Here is a 13,115-nt window from a genome sequence, read left to right on the forward strand (position 1 = left end):
TCAGAAAGGAAACCTCAAGAGAAATAATAAAACATTTAACTGAATGAAAAAAGCATATACATAACTGTGATTCTCAGCTAAAGAATAATTATTTCTTCAGAAAAGTAGCTTGATAGTACTAACAATACATATCAAGACAAAAGAAATTCTTCACATACTAATATGAGCCATCACATCAAAAAACTTTCTAAAAAGGCAAAATATATCTAAAAATAAACACAAGGGAAAAATAATAAAGTTAAGGCTAAAATTAAATGAAATTAAAATAGAAAAATCTCTTAGGGTTATTATTACTATGTCAAAACACCATAACCAAAGCAAATCCTGGCTACACTTACGTCTAGGTAATGCATAGAGCAATGGGAATTCACATGTTGCCAAAATGAATGTCTCTTCAGAAAACATAGTCACATTCTGTTTGAAAACAACTTCATCTAGTAGAACTCACACACTGTAAAGTCCATACATTGTATGTAGATAGCTCAGTGTTTTACTATATTCACTGAGTTTCATAGCCATTAGCATAATATAACTTTAGAGAATTTTCATTGCCTGAAAAGAAACTCCACACTCTTAAGTAATTTCTCCTTCATTCCCATTATACCCCTAGGACCAACAACCACTTGAGTCCACTTTCTCTTTCTAAGAATTTGTCTATTTTGGATTATTTTATATAATGGGATGACATGCTACATGAATTTTTGCAACTGGCTTCTTTAATTGATTTCAAAAAGTCAACACTGTAACATATACATAGTACATATTGTATATATCACATATGTGTGTGTTTGTGTTTAATGTATAATTTATTTGTTCCCTTTTAGTACAAAATATAAATCATGTGTGGGCATACCATATTTTATTTATCCGCTCAGCTAACAGACTTTGAGTTGATGATCTTGTTTTCTAGCTCTCATGAATAAAGTTGCTATGGTCACAAATATATACATTTTTAAAAGTATTTTTTTCTGTATTGGTGTTTGGCCTGCATGCATTTCTGTGTTCCACATGTGTACAGTGCCTGTAGAATCCAGAAGAGGTCATCTCCCCTAGAACTGGAGTTACAGATGTCTGTAAGTTACCACATGGGTACTGGGAATCAAATCTGGGTTCTCTGGAGAAGCAACAGTGCTCTTAACCACTGAGCCATCTCTCCAGCCCCCAGTGTGTACATTTTTTTAAAAATCATGTATGTTTTAACTTCTCCTAAATATGTATCTGGGAGTAAAATGGACGGACCGTGTGTCTCTCTGCATTGAATAGGTGAGGAACTGCAGACTTTTTCAAAGCAGTAATATCAGTGTACATTCTTTCCATCAGTGTAAGTATTCTCAGTGTTGCACAGCCTTCCGATGCATCTTCCTGTTTAAGTACAGATGCACTGGTACACATGAAATAGTGTCTAGCTGTGGATTTCATTCAAATATTATTATAAGATGAAGTATAAACATATCATATGTCCTGGCAATCACATTCCTGCATATTTATTCTTAAGAAAAAACAAACCTTTTCCAAAAATCTTCACATGAGAGCTCAGCAGACAAAGGCACCTGCTGCCAAGCCTGGCCACTTGAGTTCAGTCTTCAGGTTCCATATGTTAAAAGGGAAAACTGACTCCCACAAACTGTCCTTCAACCTGCACAGGCACAGCTCAGCACACTTGTTTCTTCCCATAAGAAATAAGAAAATGGCACTTAAAAATTATTAAAAGAGAAAAAAATTTACACAAATATTCTAGAAACTTTATATGGAATAGCCAAAGAATGGAAAATATCATTATTGTACTCAAATTAAACTTGACAACACATAGAAACATGCTACTGTTATACATAGTATTTTGGAGAGATCACAAGGGAATTAGGAAGAGTAAAGAAGAAAGGCTTCATCTGTTTACGTAACATTCACAAAATGAGGAAGTTATGCTGATAGAGAAAAAACAATGCCATCAGTATCAGAGGTTAGAGTTGGGGACCATATACATTTCCTTGTGTGACGGTGGAATAGTTCTATACCCTGATGGAGTTTTATGAACCTGTGTGCATAATCAGTTTCCAAATAACTATATGCCAAGATGAGTACATGTAATAGATTGTAATACCCCAATAAAGTCTTCCATAAATTAGTGGTGTTGAATCAAAGTCATCATTATAAAAGACATTCATACTACAGGAAGTGCATGACGAGAGTTCCAGAAGTCTACTAGTCTCACAACCCCCAAACCTTCATCCGGACACTTTGCTGCAGCCTACCACCTTGAAGAAAGCCCTTTTCACATCTTTATTACGAAGACTGTAGATGATGGGGTTGAGGAAGGCAGAGATGACATTATAGAAGAGAGCCAGCTTCTTGTCCTCTTCTGGAGAAGATTCAGAGCCAGGTCTCATATACATAATCATACATGGGATCGAGAACATGGTGACCACAGTGATGTGGGAGGCACAGGTGGAAAAGGCCTTGATCCGCCCTTGAGTTGAGCGGATTCTCAAGATAGCAGCAAAGATATTGACGTAGACAACAATGATGAGGGAAAGTGGGACCAAGAGAAGGATGAAGCCTAGGATGAAGTCTACCCGGTCATTGAGAGAGGTATCTGCACAGGCCAACTTCAGGACAGCAGGTACTTCACAGAAGAAGTGGTTGATCTCATTGGGGCCACAGTAGGGAAGAATCATAGCAGAAACAGTATATATCAGGGCACAGCTGATACCCCAGAACCCACAAAAGGCTACCAGTGACCCACGCAGCAAAGGGCTCATGATGACTTTATATCTGAGAGGATGGCAAATGGCCACATACCTATCATAAGCCATGATTGCAAAAAGCCATGATTCAGTGATTCCCAGCATCAGGAAGATGTACATCTGAGCCACACATCCGATATAAGAGATGGTCTTCTTCTCACAGACCAGATGTACCAGCATCTGGGGCACTGTGGTGGTGACATAGCCCATATCCAGAATGGATAAGACACTGAGGAAAAAGTACATGGGTGTGTGGAGGCGGGAATCCATGCGTATCAAGGTGATAATTAGTCCATTGCCTAGGAGGGTGATAAGGTAGAGGAGGAGAAAGACACCAAACAGAATGCCATTTATCTTCGTGTCACTAGAGAATCCTAGAAGAATAAACTCGGTAAGAGAGCTGCGATTTCTCCAGAGGAAGTCCTGCATCCTTCTCCTATTACAAAGATATAGCAGAGCTGTCATTCATGAAAGAGAAGCCCCTAGATGGTAACCCTGCTGCCATTCATACAACAGGTGCACCAAACATGAAGAGCAAAGCTAAGTACACATAGGTGTCCCACAGAGATGGGGACAGGGTTTAAAGAGAATTCCCATTTAATATGAAGCTGCATGCTCCTCTTCTATCATGCATCTCCAGCTCATTCTGAGATGACAAATTATGATCTCCACAGTTCAAAATGTATAATTTGCAAAAGAGCAGCGGATATCCCAAAAGTAATATCTTCTAACTCATGGTCCATACAACTTAAGATGTTATTGAAGGAATTGGGTGTTTAAGAATGCAGCACTTGTGTGCAACTAACATCAAAAGTCAAAGTCTGACTTAATTTTGCAGACCATCCCCAAATTGACGTCAGTTGAACAGCTCAAAAAGCTTGATGGGTACCCTCAAACTCGAGAGACATGGCTATCAGTCTGATTCCCCGGAATAGTGGGGCCATGACTGTCTCTAGAAGCATGTAATGTCAGTAAATCAAAGTCACATATTTTCACAAGTAATGACAAGGGACAAAGGACAAGTCAATAACTAAAGATGGACGGCCTACGGTTCTCCCAAACGGAAGAGACACACTGGCCTCCAGAACATAGAGGTGCTGCCCAGGGAACACCAAGAAAGACAAATTTAAAGGAAGATGGCTGAAAATAAACCGAACAAACAAAACAAGTGTTGTCCTGAAACTGACCTGAGAAGAGGGGTTATGTTTCTTCAAACGATCAGTGATGAGACAGATGATGGGGTCTTTTCGCCCGAAATAGAAGGTAACTGATAACACATTTAACATGGTGAAGAGGGAGAGGCAGAAGAGGGAGGGAATGGGAGGAATGGAAGAGAGGGAAGATGAAGGGTGTGTACTGAGGAAGGATGCAAACTACCAACCTAGAACTCAGTGAAGGAGCCCTTTAGGAGTCAAAGTGGATTTCCCTTGAATGAAAGCCGGTCATTGATCACCAAAGACCCATAGCAAAAGATGCTGCAAAGGACTTCTTTAGTCTAGAGGGAAATGGCCCTCTGTGAAGCGCAGAACTGAAAGGGAGAATAAAAGGCATACAGTCAGTGTGTGAGCAGAAATGGCAGAATATTGACTGTTTAAAGCAACAAAAAAGAAGACAGAGAAGAATTAAGTTCACCGTATCTAGTTCCTAGTTCTACTACAGAACCATAGTAACAAAGTGGCATAGTTACTGTCTTAGTTATTTTTCTATTGCTTTAACAAATTATCACAATCAAAGAGACTTACAAAAGAAAGCATTTGATTTAGCTTATAGATTCAGAGGGCTAGAGTCCATGATGGAAGAGTGGATGAACATCTGAGAAATCACATCTTGATCCACAAGCAGGAGATGGAGAAAGAGTTAACTAGAAATCTCATGAGTTTTTCTTTTTCACCTAGAACTCACTTTGTAGACCAGGTTGGGCTCAAACTCAGATCCGCCTGCCTCTGACTCCCAAGTGCTGGGATTAAAGGTGTGTACCTACACCACCCGGTATTTTTTTTTCTCATAAATCTTTTGAAAACTCAAAGTCCCATTCCCAGTGATACACCAGTTCCAATCAAGCCACACAAACTGGGAAAAATTAGTTCCACTGTATGGGGACCAAGTATTCAAACATACGAGCCTATGGGGGAATTCTCATTTAAACTACCACAGTATTGGCACAAAGACAGACCGTAGAACAGTGGCATGTAAGAGAGGACCCATAGATAAACAAACATAATCACAGCCACCTGATTATTGACAAAGTTGACAAAAATATATATCAGAGATATGGCAACTTCTTCAGCAAACCATGCTGCAAAAACTGTATCTGCATATATACAGAATAATGAAATTAGATCCCTGTCAATCACTGTCTCTCACCCTTCATAAAAACCAACTCCATATGGATCAAAGAACTTAACATTAAATGTGAAACTCTGGAACTTGAGTATGGATGCAGAGCATTGAAATGCTGCCACCAAGTCAGAGACTCTGTCTACTTGTGTCAGGCCTATGAGTGACTCTGAGCTTTTCCCCAACAACATCTCTTATGTGCTCACTAGGAAAACAGATACAATGTGCAACAGAAACATGTCTGGAACCATCTCTGATTAGATGATTACCTAAAACCAGCCAATCTTGTGCTTAAATTTTTGTCTAGATTTAAGTCTCTCACCAAGACCCTTCGCCTGAATGTCAGGTGAACAAGAGCCTACTAGAAATGGCTCTTTGGATACTCGGTAGTCACATGCAACTTGCTGTTCCCCCAAATGCCCTCTCTTGGTTTTTAGCATGTGGACTACTTGGGTACTCATCTACGCTACTGCCCCCATTGTTCATGCCGTAAAACCACTGCTGCAATCCACTCTGTTCCTTCCAGAGCTGAGTAGGTGTCGCCCATGGATCTTCAGCTCAATATCTCCTCCCTGTGCTTCTCTCATCAGCATCTTCTAGAAGCATCCACTTCCTTCCCACCTCCACCAGCTGTCATTTCATTAGAGAAGCCTTCTTCTAGGCCGTTTTCCTGAGTGCAGCCAACCTTCACTGTCTCTTTTCCTTCGCTATCTTTCTTACAAAAATGAATTTATCTAATTACCGTCTGCTGCCTTAACTAGACAGAGGCTTGGTTTTATGTACAACCGTATCTCCAGTGTCAATTACTGTGCCCAACACGGCTCATTAAACTCTGAAAGCAGGCAGTCTTGACTCCACCCGAGGAGCTGTTTTGAAAGCATAAGGATGACTGAACTCCTTTCCTCACCTAGTACATCTGTAATGCAAGCCCACTGTGCCTAAAAGCTGTGTTTAGAGAGACGCTGCACAGGCTGTGGCATGAGGAAAGACATTGTGAAGGTGGTGGGATACTCTACGCAGGGATGCCTTCCTCCACAGAAGTTAAGCTCAGGAGGATGCTGGCAGACATGTAGATGGCCCTGAGTTTTTCCTAGTGCTCGGCTGAAAACAAATACAATGAGCAATAGAACCATGAACAAAACCATCTGCTGACAGGAGCAGCCATCTGGAGCCAGCCTGTCTTGGGCTTAAATACTACATCTCTACACCTGTATCTCCACAGAAGTATCTGAAGAGCCTGTGAAGAAGCATGGATGAGACTTGCTTTGCAAAGCCTCCAACTTGAGCACAAATATCACCAGTGTGACCAGTTTCAGCGTGACTAGAGAAAAGAAGAGCTCAGAAACTCCTGTTTCTGTTGAGAGCTTCAGGCTGAATCTAACTACCTAGACGCATCACAGACTTTATGTTCTGTATCCTCCCACCATGTTTATATGTTGAGACCCTACTCCTCAATAGAATGTTAACAGAAGGTGGGGTCATTGGGAAGTGATCAGGTTAGACCACACACACACACACACATGCGCGCGCACACACACACACAGGGCAGAGGGACACACACACAACACACAGGGCAGAGGGACAGACTTAATGCAAAGTCAATACCCTTATTAAAATAAGAAAAGAGATAATAGAACTTGCGCAATTGAACTTGAGGCCCAGCCCAACTTCAAGAATTAAGGATATTATTGCTTCCTGCAATCCTCTTATTGTCTAGCGTCACCTGGTCCTGTTTCGGTGCCCAGAGTACTGTGACAACCTCTCCATTGCCTCATCTCTAAGATCCATCCAATCCCTCCATCGACCGCATTTACTAGGAGAAATCTTTATTTAAAAATAAATATTTTGTTCCTCATGACCTGTGCACGTTAGTATATACACAATGCAGTGTCAAATCTGGAAAGAAGAGGGAGTGACAGAATAGAGAGGAGGCAAGGGTGAGAACGGGCTGCAAAATTCAGCCATAATACCCTGACTACAATGGAGAAAATCACAGTTATCTGCATGGAGACATCAAAAAAGAACCTCCAATAGCTCTCAACCAGTTCCTCAGACTCTCCTTCTATGCTATATCCTGTGAACATGCTGTCCTGTCAGCCTTTCCCCGCCTAGCTGCGTCTCTCTGACACACCTCTTTCTGCAGGTCTTTGTCGGCAACAAACAAGACCAGCTGTCTTGACGGGGATGTTGCATACCTTAAATCTGGTGGGGATGTGGAGAAAGAGGAAAGAGAGAGAGAGATAGACAGGAAGGGAGACACACACACAGATGAAGAGGGAGAAAGAGAAAGAGAGAACAAAGACTGGTAGGAAGGTGGTGGACAGAGAAGTACCAGGACAATGCGGATGTCAGGATCTGCAGGCAGCAGAGAGACCAGGGCTGGCAGAAGGGACACCCCGGCGCCTCCCATCCCCTCTTCGCTCTTTACCTGCTCTTAGGCTCTGTGTGAGGAGTGAGTGAGAAGTCTAAAGAGGCCTCCTTTGAAAGTCTTCCCCAGGGAGCCCCGGTCCCCAGGAGGGGAATGCTGGTGCTTTTCTAATGAGCTTCTTAGACCTTGGAATTCCCCCAAGATTTGAACAACAAGTCTTGCAGGGTCAGAATACCTTCTTCAGACACTCCCTTATGTCATCCTGGATAACATAGGATTGCAGATTTGAGACAAGCCAGGCCACTGGGCACCTAGTGCTGCAGTAACAGCCACACAGCCAGCGTCTATTCAAGGAAGTCCTGGACTTATTCTGCCATCTAGTGCTGAAGTTGTGGAAGTGTCCACAGGTTCAGAGCAGGACAGACACAAATGACAGAATACAAAGATTCAAAGTGATCACCTAAGCCGTCAGTATGCACATGGAATTAAGAAAGCACCAAGAACTTTCTAGGAGCCATGGCTTCACCTAACAAAGTCACCAGAAATCAACCATATAACAAATGATACTTACAAATTCTAAAACAGAGAGTTTCACTTTTAAGGAAATTCAATGAGCTTCAAGAAAACATAGAGAAAGAATAATTGCTCTTAGCAGAAAGATTTAACAGAGAGATCGGGTTTTGTTTTAATTTTTCATGTTTTTAAGTTTTTTATTATTTTTTTTACATCCTGACCACAGTTTCCCCTCCCTCTTCTTCCCCCAGTTCCTCCTCTGTTTCACCTCCCCATCCACTCCTCCTCTTCTCTCCAGAAAAGAGCAGGCTTTCCATGGCTATCAACCAAATATGGCATATCAAGTTGTAGTAAGACTGGGCACCTCCCCTTCTATTAAGGCTGGATGAGACAACCCAGTATGAGGAAAAGCGTACCAAAAGCAGGCAAGAGTCAGAGACAACCCACTGTTAGGGGTCCCACAAGAAGACCAAGCTATATAAATATAACGTACATAGCAGAGGCTTAGGCCAATCTCATGCAGGTTCCCTGATTGTTAGATCAGTCTCTTGTGAGCCCTGGTTAGTTGACAGTTAATTCTGTGAGTTGTCTTGTGGTATCCTTGACACCTGTGGTTCCTACAATCCTTCCTCCCTCACTTCTGCAGGATTCTACAAGCTCCACCTAATGTTTGGTTGTGGGTCTCTGCATCCATTTCTATCAATTTTTAGGTGAAGCCTTTCTGATGACAACTAAACTATGTACCAATCTTTGAGTATAGCCAAATATCATTAGGAATCATTTCATTAACTTTTTGTCAATAGTGTTTGGTTCTATCCTACACCTCTGGGCTATTCAGTCTCTTGTTCCTGGTCCTCCAGGCAATGTCAGGCTTGGGATCCCTCTTGTGGCATGGGTCTCAAGCTGTACCAGTCCCTGCTTAGCCACTCAACCATTTCTGCACCACCTTTACCCCAGCACATCTTGTAGGCAGGACAAATTGTAGGTCAACGGTTTTGTGGCTGGGTTGGTGTCTTGGTCCCTCCACTAAAAGTCTTGCCTGGTTACAGGAGATGCATTCATAGTTCCTGTTCCTTATCCATGTTTCCCAGCTTTAGGGTTATCTCAGTTTGTGTTTTCTTTATTGCTTCTATTTCAATTTTCAGGTTGTAGTGGTTTAAAAGAAAATGGTCCCCAAAGGGAGTGGCACTATTAGGAAATGTTGCTTTGTTGAAGTGGGCGTGGCCTTGTTGGAGGAAGTGTGTCACTTGGAGGCAGGCTTTGAGGTCACCTATGCTCAAGATACCATTGAGGTTATGAGTCTACTTCCTGTTCCCTGCATATCAAGGTGTAGCAGCTCCTTCTCCAGTACCCTGTCTGTCTGCACACTGCCATGATGATAATGGACTAAACCTCTGAAACTGTAAGCCACCACCTAAATTAAATGCTTTCCTTTATAAGAGGTGCTGTAGTCATGATGTCTCTTCACAGCAATAGAATCCCTAACTAAGACAGAAGTAGGTATCAGAAGTGGAGTATCGTTGTTATAGGCCTGACCGTGTTTTTGTTTGGAGAAATTTAGACTTTGATACTTAGGAAAGCAGTGAAATGCTTTAAGCACTGATAAATGGGACAGACTAGCAGGAGCATGGAAGAATCATTTTCAGGGATGCTGAGAATGATTTGAACTGTGAGGATCAGGTTCCAGAGAAGGGTTTTAGTATGTGGCCTAGAGACTGGTCTTGTGATATTTTAGTGAAGGAAGTGGCTGCAATTTGCCCTTGTCCAAAAAGTCTGCCTGAGGCTAAAGTGAAGAGTTTTGGATTAATTCCACTGGCAGAAGAAATCTCAAGACAGCCTAGTATAGACTCTGTTGTGTTGTTATTAGTGTTAGCTCTAATGAAGATTTGTAATAAAAAGCTGAGAAAATAAAAGTACAAAATGCAGAAATTAAGAAAAGTGGCAACAGGAAGTGGAATAGAGCTAAATCCTGTGTTCAAGGAGATAAACAGATGAAGAAATGGAATAAAGGAAGTAGTGACCTCTACCTTTAGAGTTAAGGATAAAAGAAACAGGTTATGGAATACCTCCAAGACTAAGGAAAACTGCTGAGGCCGGGCATGTGTCAGGTGTGTCCCTGAATGTAGACCTAGAAAGGCTATTGTGTGAAGCTGTGAAGTTGAAGGCTGGATTATCTTGAAGACCCTAAAATGTTGGAGATACCAGAGTCATGGAATTGTTGTGGAATAATCTTTTGTACACTGTGAAGAAGTGTCACTCCGATTGGCTTAATAATAAGATGAATGACCAACAGCTAGGCAGGATTTCCAGGACAGAGGATGCTGGCAAAACGGCTGGAGTTGTGAGAAGACAATCAGAAGATGAGATAACAAGTCATAAGCCATGGCACATAAATTAATAGAAATAGGTTAATTTAAGTTATAAGAGCTGGTTATAAACAAGTCTAAACTATCAGCCAAGCTTTTGTAATTAAATCTCCATGTCAAGATTTGGGAGCTGGCTGGTGGGACAGAAAAATCCAAAACCATGAGACACCTGCCAAGAAAAGCTGAGAACAGGGAGTGGAACCAGACCTAGAGAAAGAAGTGTGTTGCAGTCAACAGAGCTGAAAAGAGTTGGAGATATGAAGAGCATTTTGACATCAGACATGGAGATGCAGAGGTTTGTGTCTGCCAGCTGGTTTTCAATCTTGCTTTGGTCCAGTATTTCCTCACTATGCTCCCTTCTCTGTGTTTTGAAATAGTAATATATATCCTGTGCCATTACATAGTGAAAGTATGTGATCTGCTTTTTTATTTTGATTTTACAGAGGATTATAGTTTATAGGAGATTGCAGGAATCTCAGAAGTGACCTTGAACTTTAGACTTTTAATAAGTTTGAGATTAGGGGGTTTTTTTTTGATTTTTTTTTCAAGACAGGGTTTCTCTGTAGCTTTGAAGACTGTCCTGGAACTAGCTCTTGTAGACCAGGCTAGCCTTGAACTCACAGAAATCCACATGCCTCTGCCTCTTGAGTGCTTGGATTAAAGGTGTGCACCACCACCACCTGGCTAAGTTTGAGATTGCTGTATGGGACTTTTGAAGTTGGACTGGATGCATTTTTGCATTATGATATGGCTATAAGTCTTTGCGATTCAGGGAGTATAATGTGGTGATTTGAAAGAAAATGGGCCCAAAAGGGAGTGGCACTATGAGGAGGTGTGGCATTGTTGGATATAGAAGTTTCTGTCCTGCCCAGTCCATATCTGTTCGATCCCAAAGGATCACACAGAGGCTTATATTAATTCTAAACTGTTTAGCCTTTTAGCTCAGGCTTATTATTAACTAGCTCTTACAACTTAAATTAGCCCATAATTCTTATATAAGTTTAGCCATGTGGCGTGGTACTTTTTTTCAGTGAGGCATTTTCATCTTGGTTCCTCTGCATCTGGCTGGTGACTGCATCTCTGACTTTCCTCTTCCCAGAATTCTCTTAGTCTAGTTGCCCTCCCTATACTTCCTGCCTGTCTGCTGGCCAATCAGCATTTTATTAAACTAATATGAATGACAAATCTTTACAGTGTACAAAAGCATTATCTCACAGAAGTTGGAGGAAGTATGTCACTGGGGAGGTGGGCTTTGAAATCTCAAGATATCACCCAATATCTGAGTCTACTTTCTGTTGCCAGTATATTAAGATGTAGCATCTCCTTTCCCAGTACCAATCTGCCTGTATGCCTCCATGCTTCCTACCATGATGGTAATGGACTAAACCTCTGAAACTGCAAGCTGTCATCTCGGTTAAATGTTTTCCTTTACTATACTATACTTTACTATATATAGTTACTATAGTCATGGAATGCCTTCACAGCAATAAACCCATAAGAGACAGTTCTTGAGTAGTTTTATTCATTTTCTTCACCAGTTTGTGTTTTCCTAAAGGAATTTATTCATTTCCTATTGAAGGGTCTCTATCCTCTTCATAAAATTGGGTTTAAGGTCATTTTCTTGTGCTCCAACTGTGTTGGAATATCTAGGCTTGCTATAGAGGAATAGCTGGCTCTGGCAGTGCCGTGTTGCCCTGGACATTGTTGTGTTCTTACGCTGGCCTCTAGTCATCTGGGTTTGAAGTTATTGCAGGTGTAGGTGCTGATTTCTTAGTTTACCTTTGCTGAATGAATGGGTTTTCCCTGGTTTCTGTCTTCTCTCTGGTCTTTTGTTCTATGTGGACTGTGGTACTGGTGAGCAGCCAGTCTTCAGGTCCAGTAGGGTGTCTCTGCTAGGGTTTTGGTGACCAATGTGGCCTCTGGGGTTCCAGGTACCAACTTGGTCTCTGGGGCTCCTAGTGCCAGCTTAGACTCTCGCAGAAAAAGGATCTTCTGCTAGAGCTGTGGGCCGATGTTCCTAGTACCAGCGTGGCCTAGTAGGAAAGTCTTCTGCCATAGTTGTGGGTCAGGCTATGAAACCAAGGGGAACATGTACTGTTGGGGATAACTGGGCAGGCTCTAAGGAGTGTTTGTGGACAGTAGGTGACATCTTACCTGGGGTTCCTAGTACCAGCATGGCCTCTGGTAGAGCAGGAGTATTCTGCTGGAGTTGTGGACTGAGATATGGAGACCAGGGGAGGGGCTATTGTGTTCAAAAGATTGTTTTGAATAGAAATTCTTTTCTAAGTTTTCAGATTTATTTTATTTTATATATATATGAGTGTTTTGCCTGCACATGTATAATAATCAAGTCCTCCAGAGTGAAAAATAGAGGATTGTCAAGATACCAAGAGAAAAAAAAATCAAACAACACATGATGGTGTCCTCATTCACCTGAGAGAAGTTTTCTCATCAGAAACCTTACAGGCCAGGAGACAGTAGGATGAGTTTTTACAGTTCTTAAGGAGATGTACAGAGCAGCAGAGAAAGCTTGTATTAAATGAGGAAGGGTGAAATCTAGCATTTGCATCAACATGAATGGAACTAGTGAACATCATGTGAAAGGAAATACACCAGACACGCGTGTGCATGAATTCACTCACGTGTGCAATCAAAACAAGGCAATCGTGGGGGCTGAAAGGAGAGTGCTGAGAGGAGAAGAGGGAAGGCTAGGGTGAGGCTGCTCAGTAGACACAAAGCTACAGTTAAATAGAATTAAAATGCTCTGGGTGGCGTTGCACCACAGGACGA

The 13,115-nt window shown here is 41.7% G+C and overlaps 1 protein-coding gene across 1 annotated transcript; it reads right to left on the minus strand.

Moving 5' to 3' along the window:
- Nucleotides 1-2,222: 2,222 nt before the first annotated feature.
- LOC130883959 (olfactory receptor 2A12-like) lies at nucleotides 2,223-3,170 on the minus strand. Its single transcript, XM_057784809.1, has one exon. It carries the CDS (start codon nucleotides 3,168-3,170, stop codon nucleotides 2,223-2,225), a length of 948 nt encoding a protein of 315 aa, XP_057640792.1.
- Nucleotides 3,171-13,115: the final 9,945 nt, after the last annotated feature.

Source organism: Chionomys nivalis, chromosome 11 (genome assembly GCF_950005125.1).
Source record: "Chionomys nivalis chromosome 11, mChiNiv1.1, whole genome shotgun sequence".
Classification (NCBI taxonomy): Eukaryota; Metazoa; Chordata; class Mammalia; order Rodentia; family Cricetidae; genus Chionomys; species Chionomys nivalis.